The sequence below is a fragment of the Equus przewalskii genome, chromosome 6 (assembly GCF_037783145.1).
Source record: "Equus przewalskii isolate Varuska chromosome 6, EquPr2, whole genome shotgun sequence".
Lineage (NCBI taxonomy): Eukaryota > Metazoa > Chordata > Mammalia > Perissodactyla > Equidae > Equus > Equus przewalskii.
The window spans coordinates 44,959,849-44,975,848 of NC_091836.1; the positions used below are offsets into that span (position 1 = coordinate 44,959,849).

The window sequence follows — 16,000 nt, forward strand, 5'->3', positions numbered from 1 at the left end:
CACTGCTCATTAAACCACACTGAGGCAGCGTCCCACATGCCACAACTAGAAGGACCCACAATGAAGAATATATAACTATGTTCTGTGGGGCTTTGGGGAGAAAAAGGAAAAAAATAAAATCTTTAAAAATATTTGTAAATAGAAGTTACATAAAAGTAAATAAACATATTAGTTATTATTTCATTAAAATATATACCCTCATGAATTCCTTCATATCCAGAAAATACATTTTCCTCCTCTACAAGAAACTAATTTTGTAAATAAATATGTTATAAATATATGAATTTGCATAGCTACATGGTGATGAAATTAAATCTGCAAACTAAAAATAGAATATTAAAATATTAGAAGAAGATAGAGGGGATCTCCACCTCTGCCTAGGAAATAGAAAATGGAAATGAGTATCACTCCCAACTTAACAATAAGAAAAATCCATATAAACTGCAGAATCATTCTGCTGCACCCACAGAGAGCAGAGATAACAGGACAACAAAGTAGCCTAAAATCTAAGGGAAGACAGGCTCATGCAGCAGAGACTGTCAGGGCACTGGCTCACCTGTGGCAGAGCACAAAAGGCAGGGATCTGGGTGCCACACAAACGGTTAAGAAGAATTCACCTTCACTTTTTAATGAATTGACCAGGGCCAAGGTGGGCAATTGTGCAAGTGTAGAATCTCTGAGGGAGTGGCAGGAACATGCAGAGACCCTCTCTGAGATGCAGCCACGCTGGGCAGGTCTACAGCTGAAGGCGGAGCAATGGGGAAAACCCTCTGGCAAAACAGCCGCCACCAAAAGCACAAGATTACAAGGTAACCCTAGAATAAACTGAAGCCCAGGGCGCAATGACTCCTGACGGGATACACTCAAGCCCCCTCAAAAACAGCCCAGCAGAAGAATAGTGTGTCCACTTCCAGTAATAAATAATATATCCCTCAGCATCAGGTGCCCTACACACATGCCAGCATTCAATCAAAAATTATGAAGCACCAGCAAAAGCAAGGAAAAACAACCCCTGAAGAAATCAACAGAACCAGACAAAGATAAACCAACAGTCGGAATGTTAAATAACTATGATTAACATGTTAAAGGCAGTGATGCAGTAGATCTCAGCTGAGGGAACATTTTACACCAGGGAACACTTGGAAATTTCTGGAGACACCACTGGTTTCACAGGTGGAGGGGTCCCTACTGGTATCTAGTGAGTGAAGGCAACAGATTCTGCTCGACAGTGTACAATGCACAGGACAGCCTCAGCCACAAAGAATTTCCAGCCCCCAAAATGTCAACAATATTGAAGTTGAGAAATTCTGCCCTAAACTCCCTTATGTTACACAGACGCTAAAAATAGGCATCTTCCTTTTCTCCATTAGAAACAGGAATATTTCTACAGCGACATATAAGGTGTAGAGAGAAAGTAGCTTTTAACAGGAAATTTCACATTTTCTTCTGTTATCCCCAAGGTTGAGAAGCCCTGTTGTACCTGAAAAGGTAAGCAATATGTATGAACATATGAGAAATTTGAAAGGAAAGTAGAGGCCACGACTTAAAATTTCATTAATAACATGCTTTCAGTCAAAACCCAAAGGCACTGAAAAATATTGACAAGCTTTACTACTTAAAGTTTCTTGATAAAGTCACCATTAACAAGGCCTGATGACAATATACTAAATTATTTGCATGTTAATGAGAGATTAATGTCTATAACATACAAAGAACTTCCAAAATTCAGTAATAAAAAGGCTAACAAAATATTAGAAAGAGATATTCATAGGTCATTAACAGAAGAAGAAAAACTAATTGCTGGCAAATACACAGTAATCGAGGAAATTAAAATTAATACAACAAGGAGCTAATACTGTCAAGCATTAGATTGGAAAAGTCTGCGGGACTGGATAGCATTCAACATTGGTTAGGCCATGGTGAAATGGATAGCCCCATATGGTACGAGGGTAAATTGATATAGACACTGTATGTTGCAATTCGGTCCTAGCTATGAAAATTTAAGATGCAAACACCCTGGGGCCCAGACATCCCACCTCTTATAATCTCCCTTGGAGAAACACTCCCATGTTCATAGAAAAATATTACAGGAAGGATTTTTGCAGTATATGTGCCAAAGGGAAAGAGCGGAAGAGATGCAAGCAGTAGAATGGACAACACAAGAGTGAACCCTGATGTGGTCAGAGACCCTGGTGATTGTGACGTGTCAATGGAGGTGCCTCCATTGTAACTGGGGTACCCGTCTGGTGAGGGATGTGGATGACAGGAGAGGCCATACATGTGTGAGGGCAGGGGGCACGTGGGAAATCTTGTACCTTCCTTAATTTTGCTGTGAACCTAAAACTGCTGTAAAAAGCTAAGATTTCTAAAAATAGAGCAATTTAGCCGAGGCTCAAATCTTCTCTAGAGGCTGCCCACTTGCTCTCCTGTCCTCTAAGGTGCCCCGGAAACTACTACACCAACGCAGTCACTCTCACATTTTGCTTCTGAGCTCACCAGTGAGCTGGGAGAATCTTCCCAAAGGACCGTAACCCAGTACAAAGACAAAAGCCTTTTTATGGCATTTAAGAGTGCACAGCAATAGCCATTCATGTTACTTAAACGTTAGTAATTACAAATATCTATTAGGGAGTAAAAATGAGCATTTCCAAATTAAAACTAATGTTTTTCTTTTTTTTATTTTTCATAGGACTAAATTCAGTATTCTACCCTGAAGTCTGGCCTCAGTGCTTGGCAAAGTTGGGAAAGTCTTGTGCGGCAAGTGTGCCTGCAGAGAACTGAAGGGCCTGTGTGTGGGGGAAAGGACGCTTCGCCAGATGGAAAACACCAGAACTGTTTTGACTTCGTTGTGCTTTTCAATCACTGTGATTCTTGTCCTCTAATTAAAAAGGACTGTTAATTTTTCTTAAATATGCAAGCATTCATGAATCAGGAATGACAAAGTAAATGGGGGTCTATCTCTCAGAGTAAAAAAGAATAAAATACATCTGTCTATAACACAGCTTCTACACTGACATGAAATGAGCTACAATATACATAGTTGAGTGTAAAAAAGAAACTTGAAATGCAGTCTGCACAGTAATGTTAATTCTTATGAACAGTAAAATATGGTATTTTTTACAGGTGCAAAGTGAGGAGCCTAAGTTTGCGGACACTGATTAACGGGTATGATAACTTCTATAATGTCTGAGCTGTTGCAACAAGAATATGTTATTACTGATGTGATTAAAAGGTTCTAAGTTCTGCCCTGGGTTTTTAAGGAAAAACACACATTCTATCCATAAAGGATTTCTGCTGAGGGGAGTAGGATCGGGGCAGGGTTCAAGAAGATATCTGGCAGAATCTCCAATTTGTGGATGGTTATTTAAAACTACAACATAAGCACACAGTATCTGTGTACTTAATAAACAGAGTGTAAAAAGAAGAGGTGTCTTCTGGGTGTTTGGAAGAATAGTCAAGTTTTCTCAGTTATTACCCATTTTTGTTTTGACATGAAGATCAAATAGAAATACAGAAAAAAGACAATGCTAAAATTTCTCACGAAGAGCAGTATTATGGGAACACAGGCAGCTTTGGGGTCCCAGCCTCCCCAGGCCTTACACGTGTGACTGCAGGGAGCCCCAGATCTCAGCTCAGTGTGGGGGCCGTGATGCTCTGGGTGAAGGGGGAGCAGTAAGTTATGGGTGTACACGGACTCACCCTCTCCCCGCCCCTTACAGATAATTCAGCCTTAGACCGTTCAGTTCTCCAGCTTCCAGACGCTGCAGCCCTGCGATCTGTATTAGACCATGGGCCTCAATTCTTCTTATCAGGGTAACAGGTCAAGGATTTCACAGACAGGTCAGGGGTCTTTGCCGTTCTCCACCCTCAATATCACATCCGTATGTCTGTCAAGTAATCAACTATGTACCCACTTCAAGTTTCCAAGTCCTCCTTCAGAACTACAGAATTTACTAATAGGGAGCAGTTTAACAAATTAGAGTCCAACCATAGGAAAATCTATGGAGCTGTGAAAAAAGACTACAGTAATATGTACATAAAAAGGAATATTTTCATGTGAAAATGCTAGTTGCAGAACCTTACACGTATTTAATACAGGTTTTTAAAATATAGGTAGATACATAAAAATATTAATTAATATTATAATATTAATTAATTAATTAATATTTAGAAAAATGCTTGGGTACATTACAAAGTGTGAGTCGTGAGTCCCTTTGTAAAGGAGAGAGAACACGCATGTTCACATGTGCCTGTGTGTTGCAGGGCTCAGCTATGCAACGTAGGGGAAATTTCTCATATTTTGCTGAGCACATGCATTGATTTAGTCATTTAAAAAGAGAATACTGATATATTTCTTATGATGTGAAAAAGAAAAATAAATTCCAAGTTGCTACAAAGCAAAATACTTTGAAAACTGATACCTGAATTGGCTCACAATTCTCCCCAAAGGACCATAACCCAGTACAAAGACAAAAGCCTTTTTATGGCATTTAAGAGTGCACAGCAATAGCCATTCATGTTACTTAAAAGTTAGTAATTACAAATAATCTATACATGCATGCACACATTGTTAACTCCTTAAAGTAAATAAGAAGAATGAAGGAATACGATAGAAAGTGTGCAAAAGGTATGAGCAGGTAGCTCACAGAGAGAAGTGTCAAAATGCAAAAGTACATGAAAATTTGTTGAAATTTACACTGGTAAATGAGAGAAGTACAGACTGAAATGATAAGATAAATTCTTTACCCTTCAAATTGGGGAAAATGAAAACCTTTGATAATGTATAATTTCAAGATTCCAAGACATCTGTGATCCCTAAGCGTCCTAATGGAATCTTAGAATTGTAGAGTTGAGAGGTACCGTGCAGTTCACCTGGTCTGGCCTCGTCATCCTAAGGATGGAGGCACCTGTGATGCTCAGAGAGGTTGGCTTATATTCTTGAAGTCTTTGACTTTCTCCATCTACAAATGTATAAGGAACACACCTTCTAGACATTTTAAAGTCCCTGCATCTCTCTTCTTTCATTAATTTCCTTCTAAATGAGATAAATGATTCACCTAGCATAGAAGTCACTTAAGTCGCAGGTTTACAAAATTTTTCATGCTCAAAATGAAATTTAAAACAGTGTGAATGTGGGAGACTCATCCTCTTCTATAGCACCTGGGTAATTTGATAGATCCTACTAGACAGAAGTTTGGCAGAACTTATTACAATGTAAAACATACATGCTCTTCAACCAAGTACCTGAAACACTTGATGAATCTCCTAAGGAAATTTACAAATGATCCCCTTGTGATATTTCTGATATGTTCACTGCAGAATTATTGTAACAATGAGAAACAAGAGCCCATCTAAATGTGCATCAAACAAGGAATGGAAGGTATAATTTATTCATATTGTGTAATCTAAATATATGCAACGGCAGCCAAAAAGAGAGATGTGGATCTGTATGTACGTCATGCGAAAACTCTCCAAAAAGTACTGTTGCCTGAAGGACAAGTTGAGAACAATTGATAGTATGAAAAAGTTTATGTTAAAACACAACTACAACTATAGTAAATATAAACATTTTACACATAAAACAACCATAAGAAGACTCTGAAAGGTGCAGAGAAGGCAGACAGCACAGGGACTCTGAGACCCAAGGAAATACGCAGTGTTGATTCTGTGGGTTTTCTTCCTGCCTCATACATCCCAGACTTGGAATGAAGAGGTTGCAACCCAGAAATACCAATGGGTGCAGATAAAAGAAGTGCCACCGAGAGAAGCCTGCTCCCCCTTAGCCAAAAGAGCGAGAAGGGGCAGGCAACACAACAGAGAGTACGTCAACAGTAACTGCCCACTTCAACCAAACACCACAGAAAACACTGTGTCTTCCCCTCAGCAGCAGAGGCCAGGTGTGGAGCCCAGCCCTCCACTCCTGCCGTCTGTAATGAAGCGCTCCTCCCACCCCACGGGCTGCAGCAGAGAAGGAGCTGGGACGCTCATCATGCCCATTGGAAAGAGCCCCTGTCTGTGGAGTCAGTGGAGGCATGTGGGGAGGTTTCTCCACAGCCCAGACAGGTGGTGTCAGCAGAGGCCTGGTTGTGAGAGAGACCCTCCAACCCCACCCAGCGATAACAAGGTATCCCTCCCCCACGGGAGCATCACTGGAGCCCAAGCGGGAAAGCTGGATCCTACCTTCATGGGCCAGAAACAAGATGGCAGCCCTTTCCGCACTGTAGTGATGTCAGAGGAGTCAGCCAAAACTGAAGACTTTAGTAACATAATACCTTAAGTTTATGAGTCTATGAGTTTGAAAACACAATACCTTACATATCCAGGGTACGATGAAAATGTCATTTATGGGACGATCATCCCATAAAAATGTAAACTTTGCAGGAAACTGGGTGAAGGGCACACAGGACAGCTTGGTATCATTTTTGCAATTTCCTGTGAACCTATATTTATTTCAAAATAAGAACTTTGAGAAATCTGTTAATAGATAATAAATTGACAGGTCTTTTCATTCTGAATTGAGATCCTTGTGGGGCAAAGAGATCAGTAGAATGATTCCTCACATTTGGGAGGCCTTTTAAACACAGTATCACATCTATCAAAAAGACATGAAAATCAGCCTCAGGCAGGGTTTTAGTGAAAATACTAATGATGCCCTGCAAATACTTAAAAGCAGAACTATGAGCTTCAGAGAAGTTAATCATGGGGCAGATCAGGGGAAGAAAGCATTGACATAAGAGATTTCCTAAGTAAGCTCATAAAGACGGAAGTCATACTAAAAGCAGGAAGTCTTTGTCACACACAGACCAAGATCCGACGTCCTCCGTGGCTGGGCTTGCTGGACTCTGCACCATGAGAAAGAGATTTCTAAGGTTGCTGCCAGGTAGGAAGAATTATAACAACGATGAGAGAAGTATAAGCTAGCTGGGAACTGTCTTTACAGTTTGAGAATGTTCTCTGTTCTTTGTCCGATTTCTGGCTCGTTTCACCCCATCTCTGTAAGAAAGAGCAGGGAAGAAATTCTAAGAAGGATATTAGCTCAGTTCTGTTCAGTCCTCAAAGGAGAAAGTCAGTGAAACTTATTGCGAGGGCAAAAGTGGGGACTAAGGGATTTACCACCCATATTAGTTCAGGTTCTCCCGAGAAACAGAACCAACAGGATGTATCTCTCTCTCTGTCTCTGTGTCTCTCTCTGTTTCTGTCCATCTGTATGTCTACCTACCTATCTAGATTTACTTTAAGGACTTGCATCGTGAGATTGTGGAGGTTGGAAAGTCCAAAACCTGCTGGCAGGCTGGAAACCCAGGGAAGACTCGATGTTGCATCTCAAGTCTGAAGCCAGTCTGGAAGCAGAATTCCCTCTTCCTCAGCAGAATTCCCTCAGAGGGGGTCAATCTTTTTTCTCTTAATTTCTTCAACTGATTGGGTGAGGCCCACTCAGATTGTGGAGGGTGATCTGCCTGCCCACCGTCTACTGGTCTAAATGTTACTATGATCTAAAAATACCTTCACAGCACCATCTAGACTCGTGTTTGATCAAATATCTGGGTGCTGCAGCCCAGGCAAAGGGATGCATAAGATTAAACATCATACCACTTATGCCACTGTTTTTCAGAAGAGTAGACAACCAAACTCTCAGAAAAGTCTAATATTCTGAGAAAAACAAAGTCCTTAAGTCTATCAGCTTTGTGCGAGTCATGGAATGATCAGAAGGACAATAAAAGTGAATTAGTGAAAACTGATATCGGTGAGGTCAGCTTACTTCTGATTAGTTCTATTTCCCTCAATGTTTAGGATTAGACCTGTCACCTTGTAGGTTAGATGTTACCTATATGTTGTCTTCGTTGGTTGTAATTAGTTTCCTGGTTTTTATGAAAATAGCCATATTTCTTACCACCTGCTTTCTGGAATATGATTTTTTTAAAAATCTGTGCATATTCTGGAGGGTCCAATGTACAAGACGCTGTGGGCATTTAAACAAAGTTTAAATTTAACAAAGTTAGCTTCTCCCAGATGTGCACATTTTTAGCTGTGCGTGTATAACATCTCAGTAGACTAATGACCTTATTCACACATATGGGACATTAGGATCATTTGTGCCTGCTCTGGGGGCCACACTCTAGGAACAGGAGCACGGTTGACGGGCATCTAAGGCATGGGTCACCTGCACAGCTTTCCCGAGGGGCAGCTCCGGGCTGGGTGTGGACTCGGGCAGTCTGGCCCTGGAGCCTGGCTGTCCTCAGCACTGGGCGGAGCCACAAGAGAAAAGGACATTTCGTGCGCAAGGAGGGCAGAGTAGAAGTCTAGGACTCTGAGCCCTGAGAGAACCGAGCTGAGCGTGTGATTCCGCCTGACCCTGGAGTCTGGCCCACGCAGCTGTGTCTCAGGGAACAGGAAGGTCGTAGAGGAGCAGGAGGGAGCTGCTCTTCCTTTCCTTCTTTTGCTCTTTCCTTCCCTTTAGCTGATGTGTGTTGTCTGTCTGCTCTGTGTCAGGCACTGCGCTAACCCGTTGTTAGTCTTCACTAATCTATGGTCAGAATAAAGCTCACCCTATCACAGTTACCGTTGCACCCACTTTGCACTGGGGCAAGTGTGGGCAAAGGATGGGCAGCGTTCCTGAAGCCGTGCAGCCACCAGGGGGACGTCTGGGCTGCAGACGTGAGCGTGTCCATCCCCAAACCCATCCTCCACCAGGGTCCTCCACCACCTTGCACAGTGAGAACTGGCAGTGCAGCGTTAAGAGAAATTCATCTTTGCTTTAGTCAAAAAGAAAAATCCCATAAAGGCACACAGGTCTGAAAAGATTTTCAGCTCACGTGGATGTGATGACAGACCCTGTGAGGCAGACTGGTTGTTGCCTGTTCAGCAGCTTTCATTCCTTAGCGCCCATAGCGGCTTTCACCCACAACGCCTGCTCAGTGACTCATTTCTCAGGACTGGCCTGGGGGCTAAGGGGGAAGGCGGTGCCCTCAGTGCACTAGAGGACGCCAGGAGCTCATTGGAGGAACCAGGAAGCCATGGCTGCTGTCCCTGGAGAGTCCACTCACCAGGAGAGAGTCGCTCTACCTGCAGCTTCCTTAGTTCCCACTCCTCACCTGTCATCAACCCCCCTCCTGATTCCAGGGCTCCGTGCCCTGCTGGTATGTCTGTGGCTGTGGCTGTCAGTGGCCGAGTCCTCGGGGAGGCCTGGGGGATGGAGGGAGAGGCTGAATCCTCGATTCCAGTGAAGGACAGGAGCCTTGGGGATGCTGCCGGAAAGCTGTGTGCTGCAGGGCCAGAGCCCCCTCCACGGGAGGCAATGGCAATGTGGACAGGGGCTGAAATTGGGGTTTGACTCTCCTCTCTGTCATCTCTATATCTATCTGCCCCAGGATTCTTGGTGCTGCTGCTGTGGCCATTGGGAATTGCAGCCAAGAAACCTAGAGGTGAGTCTGCTCAGCCGGCCCCATTAGTGACATAAGCTAGGGTGTCCATGCTGGCGCCTGGGTTCTGTCACCAACAAGGTGAGGAAAGGGGGCTCAGAGATGGCCCTCTGGGGACAAGACAAGCTGTTTCTTCCCCCTAAATGTCCAGAGTTTTCTGAGCTCTTCCTCCTTGATGGGGGTCATCCCTCTCTGCTCTCCCCTCCTCTACTCTTGGACCCCCTGCTGACAGCTGACTTCCTCCATTCCATGGACTTTCTGACCATGGTCCTTGTCCCACAGCCCCTCCAGGCTGTGCTCCCTGGTGCCCTCGGAACTCCGTATGTATCAATGCCATCGCCTGTCGCTGCCATCCGGGATTCAGCTCCTGGTCTGGGGAGATCATCACCAGCCCCGTGGACAGTTGTGATGGTACAGTAGGAGCTTGGGGTGATGGGGGCACATGGGGACGGTGGGGGGAGACTGTGGGGCATCCAGAACCCTGAGCCCGGAGAGCAGCACAGAAGCACTTTGTCAGGGATGAGAGAGGAGACAGGCAGGGGAAGTGTGAGGGACGTGGGCACCTGCTTTCACAGTCAGTAGGGAGAGTGTCGAGAGCTCACACAGGGCAGCTGGGCTCCGAGGGCTCCGAGTGCTGCTCTGCCCCTGACTGGCTCTCCGATATTCAGGAAATTAGCTCTCCTCTCAATTTGCTTGCCTGTGAGTTGGGGATAAGCACTGCACCTGCCCCACGTGGATGGTGTGAGATTTAACATTTCTCTGTGGGAAGAACAGGGAAAGACTAGTACACAGCGAATTGTCAACAAATGACAGCTATCATCATTGTTACTGATGTTATTATTGTCATTATTCTAATAATACAAAGAAACGGGAGAGACAATGGAAGCAGCAGGAGGAAAGACACAGCCCGGGCCGGGGAGCTCAGGCCCTCCTACCAGCCAGAGCTCTCCAGGAACCCAACTCACAACCACGGTCTCCCACCTCCTGCTCACAGCAGCCCCGTGAGGCACGCAGAGCTTGGCTTGTGGTTTAAATGATCAGACTTGATGGAAAGAGATCGAGTGACTTTTCCAAATCCTATAACTAACCATGTGGTTGAAATTAAATCCAGCTGTAAAACGAAGCAGTTTTCCTTCTTCAACAATACACGGTCATAAAAGGATATTATACCATTTAAACATAGTTCCGATGGTAAATTTTATGTTGTGTATTTTACAACGATTTTTGTAAATGGGAAAAGAAGAAAATTATACTGTTTTACACTAGGAAATACTCCTCTTTGACTCAAAAGGGTCTTGGATGCGCATTTATTGATAATGATGGTAAAAAGATTTCCTATATGTTTGAAAAAATGAGAGAAAATACCCTTAAAAGTTTCAGTAGTCTGTGGAGGGGATTATGTATAATTTTCTTTGTTTCCTAGTATGCATGTGTTATTTAATATTTGGGGGAAAGTCAATTTTGTCAGGTGGAAAAAGCTGACGTTGTGACAACGGCCCAGCCATCCACAACCCTGGCGGTGTTCCTAAAGCCTCCTGTGTGTGCGTGTGTGTCTCACGGAGATTTGTAGACGGGTGACCATGGAGAGGAGACCCTGCTGCTAATGCCCCTGGATCCCAGCTCCTCTCTGGGAGGGCACCTGTCAGGTGGAGATGTCCCATCCTCTTGTCTCTCCCCTCATCCCTTGCACCTCATTCTCAGTGGTCCCACACTTGGCTTCACACCCTCACGTCAACATTGGGAACAGAAGTCCAGCCATTGCCGCCATCATAGAACAGAGGAGGGAAGCCCCGTTGCCAGGTGGGGGCTGAACACGAATCCCTCAGGTGTGCGTCCCTCCTGCGTCCTGTCCTGTCCTGGTGCTGACACCTGCAGCCTGGGTCGGGGCCTTAGAAGGGAAGTCTGCAGGTGCAGAGAAGACAGCTCCTATCTGGGGGAGACCAGTCACCTGCCTGACTCACCATGACGCTGTGAGTCCTTTCAGGCGCTGAAGTCTCTGGTCCCCTCCTTGGATGCACACAGGCCGCAATCCTGCCCTGCATGTTGATTTGTTTTGCATCTGCGGTTCTTACTAAGCTGATGCTGTTTTCAGTTACGCTGTGCAGCCCCTGCTCTGTGGGTCCTGAGCTGCTCAAAGGGGATGTGGTTCATGGGCATCTTTCCTCTCGTGATTGGAGAGCAAGGAGAGAGAAGATGCCAGAAGACACCCCGATGACTCAGCTGTGAGCAGCTTGTGCTGCTTCCTCATTTCACACCCACCACAGGCTCTGATAAGGGGAGACTTCCCTCAGGGGTGGAGATGGCAAGACTCCCCTGGAGACATCCTGGGGCATCTGGGAAAGGCCTGATCTGGGGAGCTGGGGGAGTGCCTGATGGGGAGTGTGGGTGCACTTGGGCCACTGTGAGTAAAGGGCAATGGAAGCCAGTGCTGGGCAGGCTCCTGACCACCTGGCTTTATCCCCAGGTGTGAATGATGAGCATGGCCCTGGACAGCCCCCACTATGGCTCCATCCCCTTCCTTGGCGTCCAGAGTGGCCTTCAATGCCACTGTCACCCTGACTGGAGTGTACTCCTGGGTCCCCAATAGTGCCGAGAGCACCCAGGGGAGGGTCCAGAGCTGAGTCAGTGCCTCCGTCTACCCCTCCAGCTGTGGAGAGGGGTGCTCACCTCCTTCCAGCCCCCATCATGGGACAGCAGAGTTTCTGAATCTAGGTGCCCTCAGGCCCAGCCAGAGAGCGGAGATGAGCGGACAATTAGCAGAATTTCTGGAGCAGATGGCTCCAGCCCAGCTGTGTCTCAGGGGTGCCACCAGGGAGCTGAGTTCTGTGCTGTCCCTGTGGCAGGGTCAGGCTGGGGCCAGGGTCTCTGCTCTCTGGGAACTCTCACCTTTGGGAGGTAACCCTTTGTCCTGTTGTGTTGCAGACATCAATGAGTGTGAACCACCCTTGGCAGTGTCCTGTGGGAAATTCGCTGATTGCCAGAATGTGGACGGGAGCCACTACTGCACATGTAGCCCAGGATATGGGCTCGTTTCTGGGGCAACAACGTTCAGAAACGAGAGTGAGAACACATGTCAAGGTAAGAACCACCCGCGTCTGCCATCCCCTCGTCCATGAGGTTTGGGGTCATTTGCGCCACTTTCTCCAGGTAGCAGAGGGCCGTCCTGGCACCGACCTAGTCACTCGCCCTCTTTGAACCTCAAGGCTCAGACTCCTCCACAGAGGGACACTTCTGCAATTTTGGAATGTGGTCCTTGCCCTCCAGGCATCTTATTTTCATGAAACAAAAGAGAGGGTTGGCACTGAGAGACCTCACGGGCTCACAGTGTCTTGGTACCAGCACAATATCCATCCTCTTCAGTCACTGCCAGAAGCCCACAGGGGCTCGGCCACACCTGGAGCCCCCGCAGAGCCCCCAGGCCATGATGGACCCAGGAGCCCCATCTAGAAACACAAGAGAGGGGAGCTTCAAGGGCAGGTCCACATTCCCCGGCTGGCTCTGTCCCTGGCCAACATCCCCACCTGGTGAAGACGTCTCCTGGCACCTGACCTGGTGGGTCTGCCAACATCGACTTCTCTGAACAAAGCTCTGCCTGGACCCTCCCCAGTAGTTTCAGCTCATGGCCCATGGGCAATGTGGATGACTGGGACCAAGGGGGAGCAGGGTCAGGGGTCGACAGCGTGACCTGGAAACCACCCCACACAAACTCAGAGAATGGGGTGACAGAAGAGCTCCATGAGGACCAAATGGCAAGAGAGGGTGTCATCATGAACCATCGCCCCAGTCTGACCCTCTCCCAAGGGGGTCAAGCCAGACCCCACGTTGACCTGCACCACTTGGGCCCAGAAGATGGAGGCTGAAACAACCCCACGGGGCCCACCATTCTGCGGCTCTGTGGGGAGGCTGAGGGCTGAGAAGACAGAAACCTCCGCCACCCCTCGCCCATCAGCACCTGCTCCCCTTCCAGCCACCAGCCCTCACCCACCGCTGGCCTTGATCCGCTGTGGATCTCCCCACTTCTGTCAGTCCAGAGGATGTCTTCATGGGAATCAGGAAAAGGCACCTTCACAGCCCCCAGGCTGCCTGGCCGGACGTCAGTCAGCCCCACTGTCCACCCAGCCTGGCGCCTGCTGTCTGGGTCGCCCTGGACTGTCCAGCACCATCTCTACTCTCCCTTCTTCTGCTGAACGCCTCCTTCTGGAGGGGCCTGGCTGAGGGTTGGCTCGTGGTCCATTTCCACGGAGCTGAAGTCTCAGAGTGAGCGTGGATTGGAGAGCACTGTCCTACCAGGCTCACGGGGATTCCAAGGAGAACTCAACCAGAAGCACCTGCCCTGAACAAGGCCATCACTAGGTCCAGGATGGTGCTGCTCGGGGAACGCAGCATTTCCCTGCTCTTGATCCCAGGGAGGCCCACCTGGCCATTGACCACATCCTCAGACGCAGGTGGCCTTGCTGTCCCCAACCCAGCTGGGAGCTGCCCACGGAGGCTGAGGGAGTCAGAGCTGGGGACAGGGAGGACTCGGGCCGCCTCCAGCCACTTCTGGACATCAGCGCATCCAGGCCACCACAGCCACCCACAGGCCTCCATGTGAATGAGAAAAGGCGCCCACTCACCAGGGAACAGACAGTGGGGGCTTCCAGATGCTTCTCTGCCAGGAAACGTGGCTGCCTCCCAGCCCTGAGGGCTGCCCACGGCTGCCGGCCGGGTCACCTCTCCTTCCCCTTGCAGACGTGGACGAATGTCAGCAGAAACCCAGAATCTGTAAAGGCCACAGCGTCTGCATCAACACCCTGGGCAGCTACAACTGCACGTGCCTGCTAGGCTTGGAGCTCAACCTAAAGGACCTGAATCTGTGCACAGGTAGAGCCCGAGGGAGACACCGAGGCTGGATGGGCTGGGAAGGAGTCGAGGTGGGTCCTGCAGCCCAAGGAGGAGCCGAGGATCCTCAGGCCTTGAGAAGCTGACACCTGTGGAGCCTGCCCAGGTCCCGCCACCCTGAAGGTCCCCACAGAGCAGGGAGGCAGCCAGGCCTCTGGACCTGGGTCCCCTGTGGATCCCCCTGCCCCTGAGCGCACCCCCAGACCTCGCCCCTTCCTCGTCTGTCACATGGGAGCAGAGGAAGCTGTCACTTCCACTTTCCAGAAAGGGAACCTGGACCAGGGCCCAGGAAGGAGCCCGCAAGAGTCCTTGGTCAAAAAGTCCAGCCCCCATGACTCAGTTTCCCTCCTGGTTTCCCTGCCTGTAAACTGGGGCCGGTGGTCCTTGCAAGGCCACGTTGCAGGGAGGCCACCATAAGGTGCTTTGAGGGTGAAGGTGAAGTTCACCAGGTGGTGGCGCGTGCAATAATGCTGGGGTCCTAGTGCCGGGCAGTGAGGGGCGTGCAGTGAGTGGAGGGCAGGGCCTGACCCTCTGGCTTTGTCCTGAGATGTGAACGAATGTGCCTCGGGGCACAATCCCTGCCACAGCTCCACCCACTGCCTCAACATCGTGGGTGGCTACAAGTGCCGCTGCCACCCTGGCTGGAAGCCCGTTCCTGGGTCCCCTGAAGGCCCAGACGGCACTGTCTGTGCAGGTCCAGAGCTCGGCGGCTGCACTCCTGGGGACCCCCACTCAGAACAGCTGCTCACATACTCGATGGTTCCCATGCGGCCCCAGCAGCATGAAGGCTGGGGGTGCCTGCTGGGCCAGGTGCTAAGCCTTTTGAGACCAAATGGGAAAAGATCTGGGGGTCCTGGGGAAGGAGCTGGGGTACCACGGGGAAGGTTCCCGGGACCCCAGGCAGCAGCTGATTACTAACTGGGATGAAGGTTCCCACTATTTCACAACCTGCACATCCGTCCGGCTCACCTGCTAGTCACCTCTGCACTCCCCATGACCTGGGGTCACCACTCGGGGTGTGCCGTCACCAAGTGGCATCACCTCCAGCGAGTGGGCCAGGGGATGCAAATATGGAGAAGGGGCGGGGCGTGGAGGGGAGAGGGGCCTCATCCAGGCTGTGACCTGGCCTGACCCCATCTTCGTGTCCCCAGATGTCGACGAGTGCAGCTCCAGGCAGCATCGATGTCACAACTCCACCGCCTGTATCAACACCGTGGGCTCATACAGGTGCCGCTGCCGCCGAGGGTGGACACCCCTGCCGGGGTTCCAGGACAACCAAAACACCACTGTGTGTGAAGGTACCTGATCTGACACGACCCCAGACTCCACCCCAACGAGCACAGACCCTCTCAGCCCTAATGAACCCCTGTCTGTCCCCTGCAGAGATGTCCTTCCCCACCTGGACTCCGCCCCCTGGAATCCAGAGCCAGGTGAGTGCCCCCAGCAGGGACCAGGAGGCAGGAATTCCCCCCCTTCCCCCGCCGTCAGCCAGTTTTCCCCCAAGCTCCCCACCCACCCTCGAGGCTCCCTGACTCCCTGACCCCTTCTGCTCCCCTCCCCCCAGTGTCTCTCAGGCTTCTTTGAAAGAGTCCAGGATCTGCGCAGACGCTTCACACCAGCCTCGGCCCAGGACACCGTCCAGGTAGGGGCAGGACCCAGGGGCCCAGGACAGTCCCCTGCGGTGTCTGGGGGATGCTTCC

At 48.9% G+C, this 16,000-nt stretch overlaps 1 protein-coding gene across 7 annotated transcripts in view; it reads left to right on the forward strand.

Annotated features, from left to right (window-relative positions):
• The first annotated feature begins 6,775 nt into the window (after positions 1–6,775).
• The window catches only part of LOC103543153 (adhesion G protein-coupled receptor E2-like), a 42,549-nt gene continuing 33,324 nt past the window's right edge, over positions 6,776–16,000 (forward strand). For 5 of the 7 annotated variants that reach the window (XR_011541011.1, XR_011541012.1, XM_070623544.1 and 2 more), the window contains exons 1-7: positions 6,778–6,880; positions 9,369–9,422; positions 9,702–9,830; positions 12,342–12,497; positions 15,452–15,598; positions 15,684–15,730; positions 15,865–15,942. Coding sequence is in view for 5 of the 7 variants with exons in the window: in XM_070623544.1 (XP_070479645.1) it covers positions 6,850–6,880; positions 9,369–9,422; positions 9,702–9,830; positions 12,342–12,497; positions 15,452–15,598; positions 15,684–15,730; positions 15,865–15,942 (642 nt within the window). In the remaining 2 variants the exon portion in view is untranslated. Of the gene's footprint in view, positions 6,881–9,368; positions 9,423–9,701; positions 9,831–12,341; positions 12,498–14,150; positions 14,283–14,847; positions 14,995–15,451; positions 15,599–15,683; positions 15,731–15,864; positions 15,943–16,000 lie in introns of all 7 variants that reach the window. The other 2 variants (XM_070623546.1, XM_070623542.1) reach the window with 2 other exon arrangements.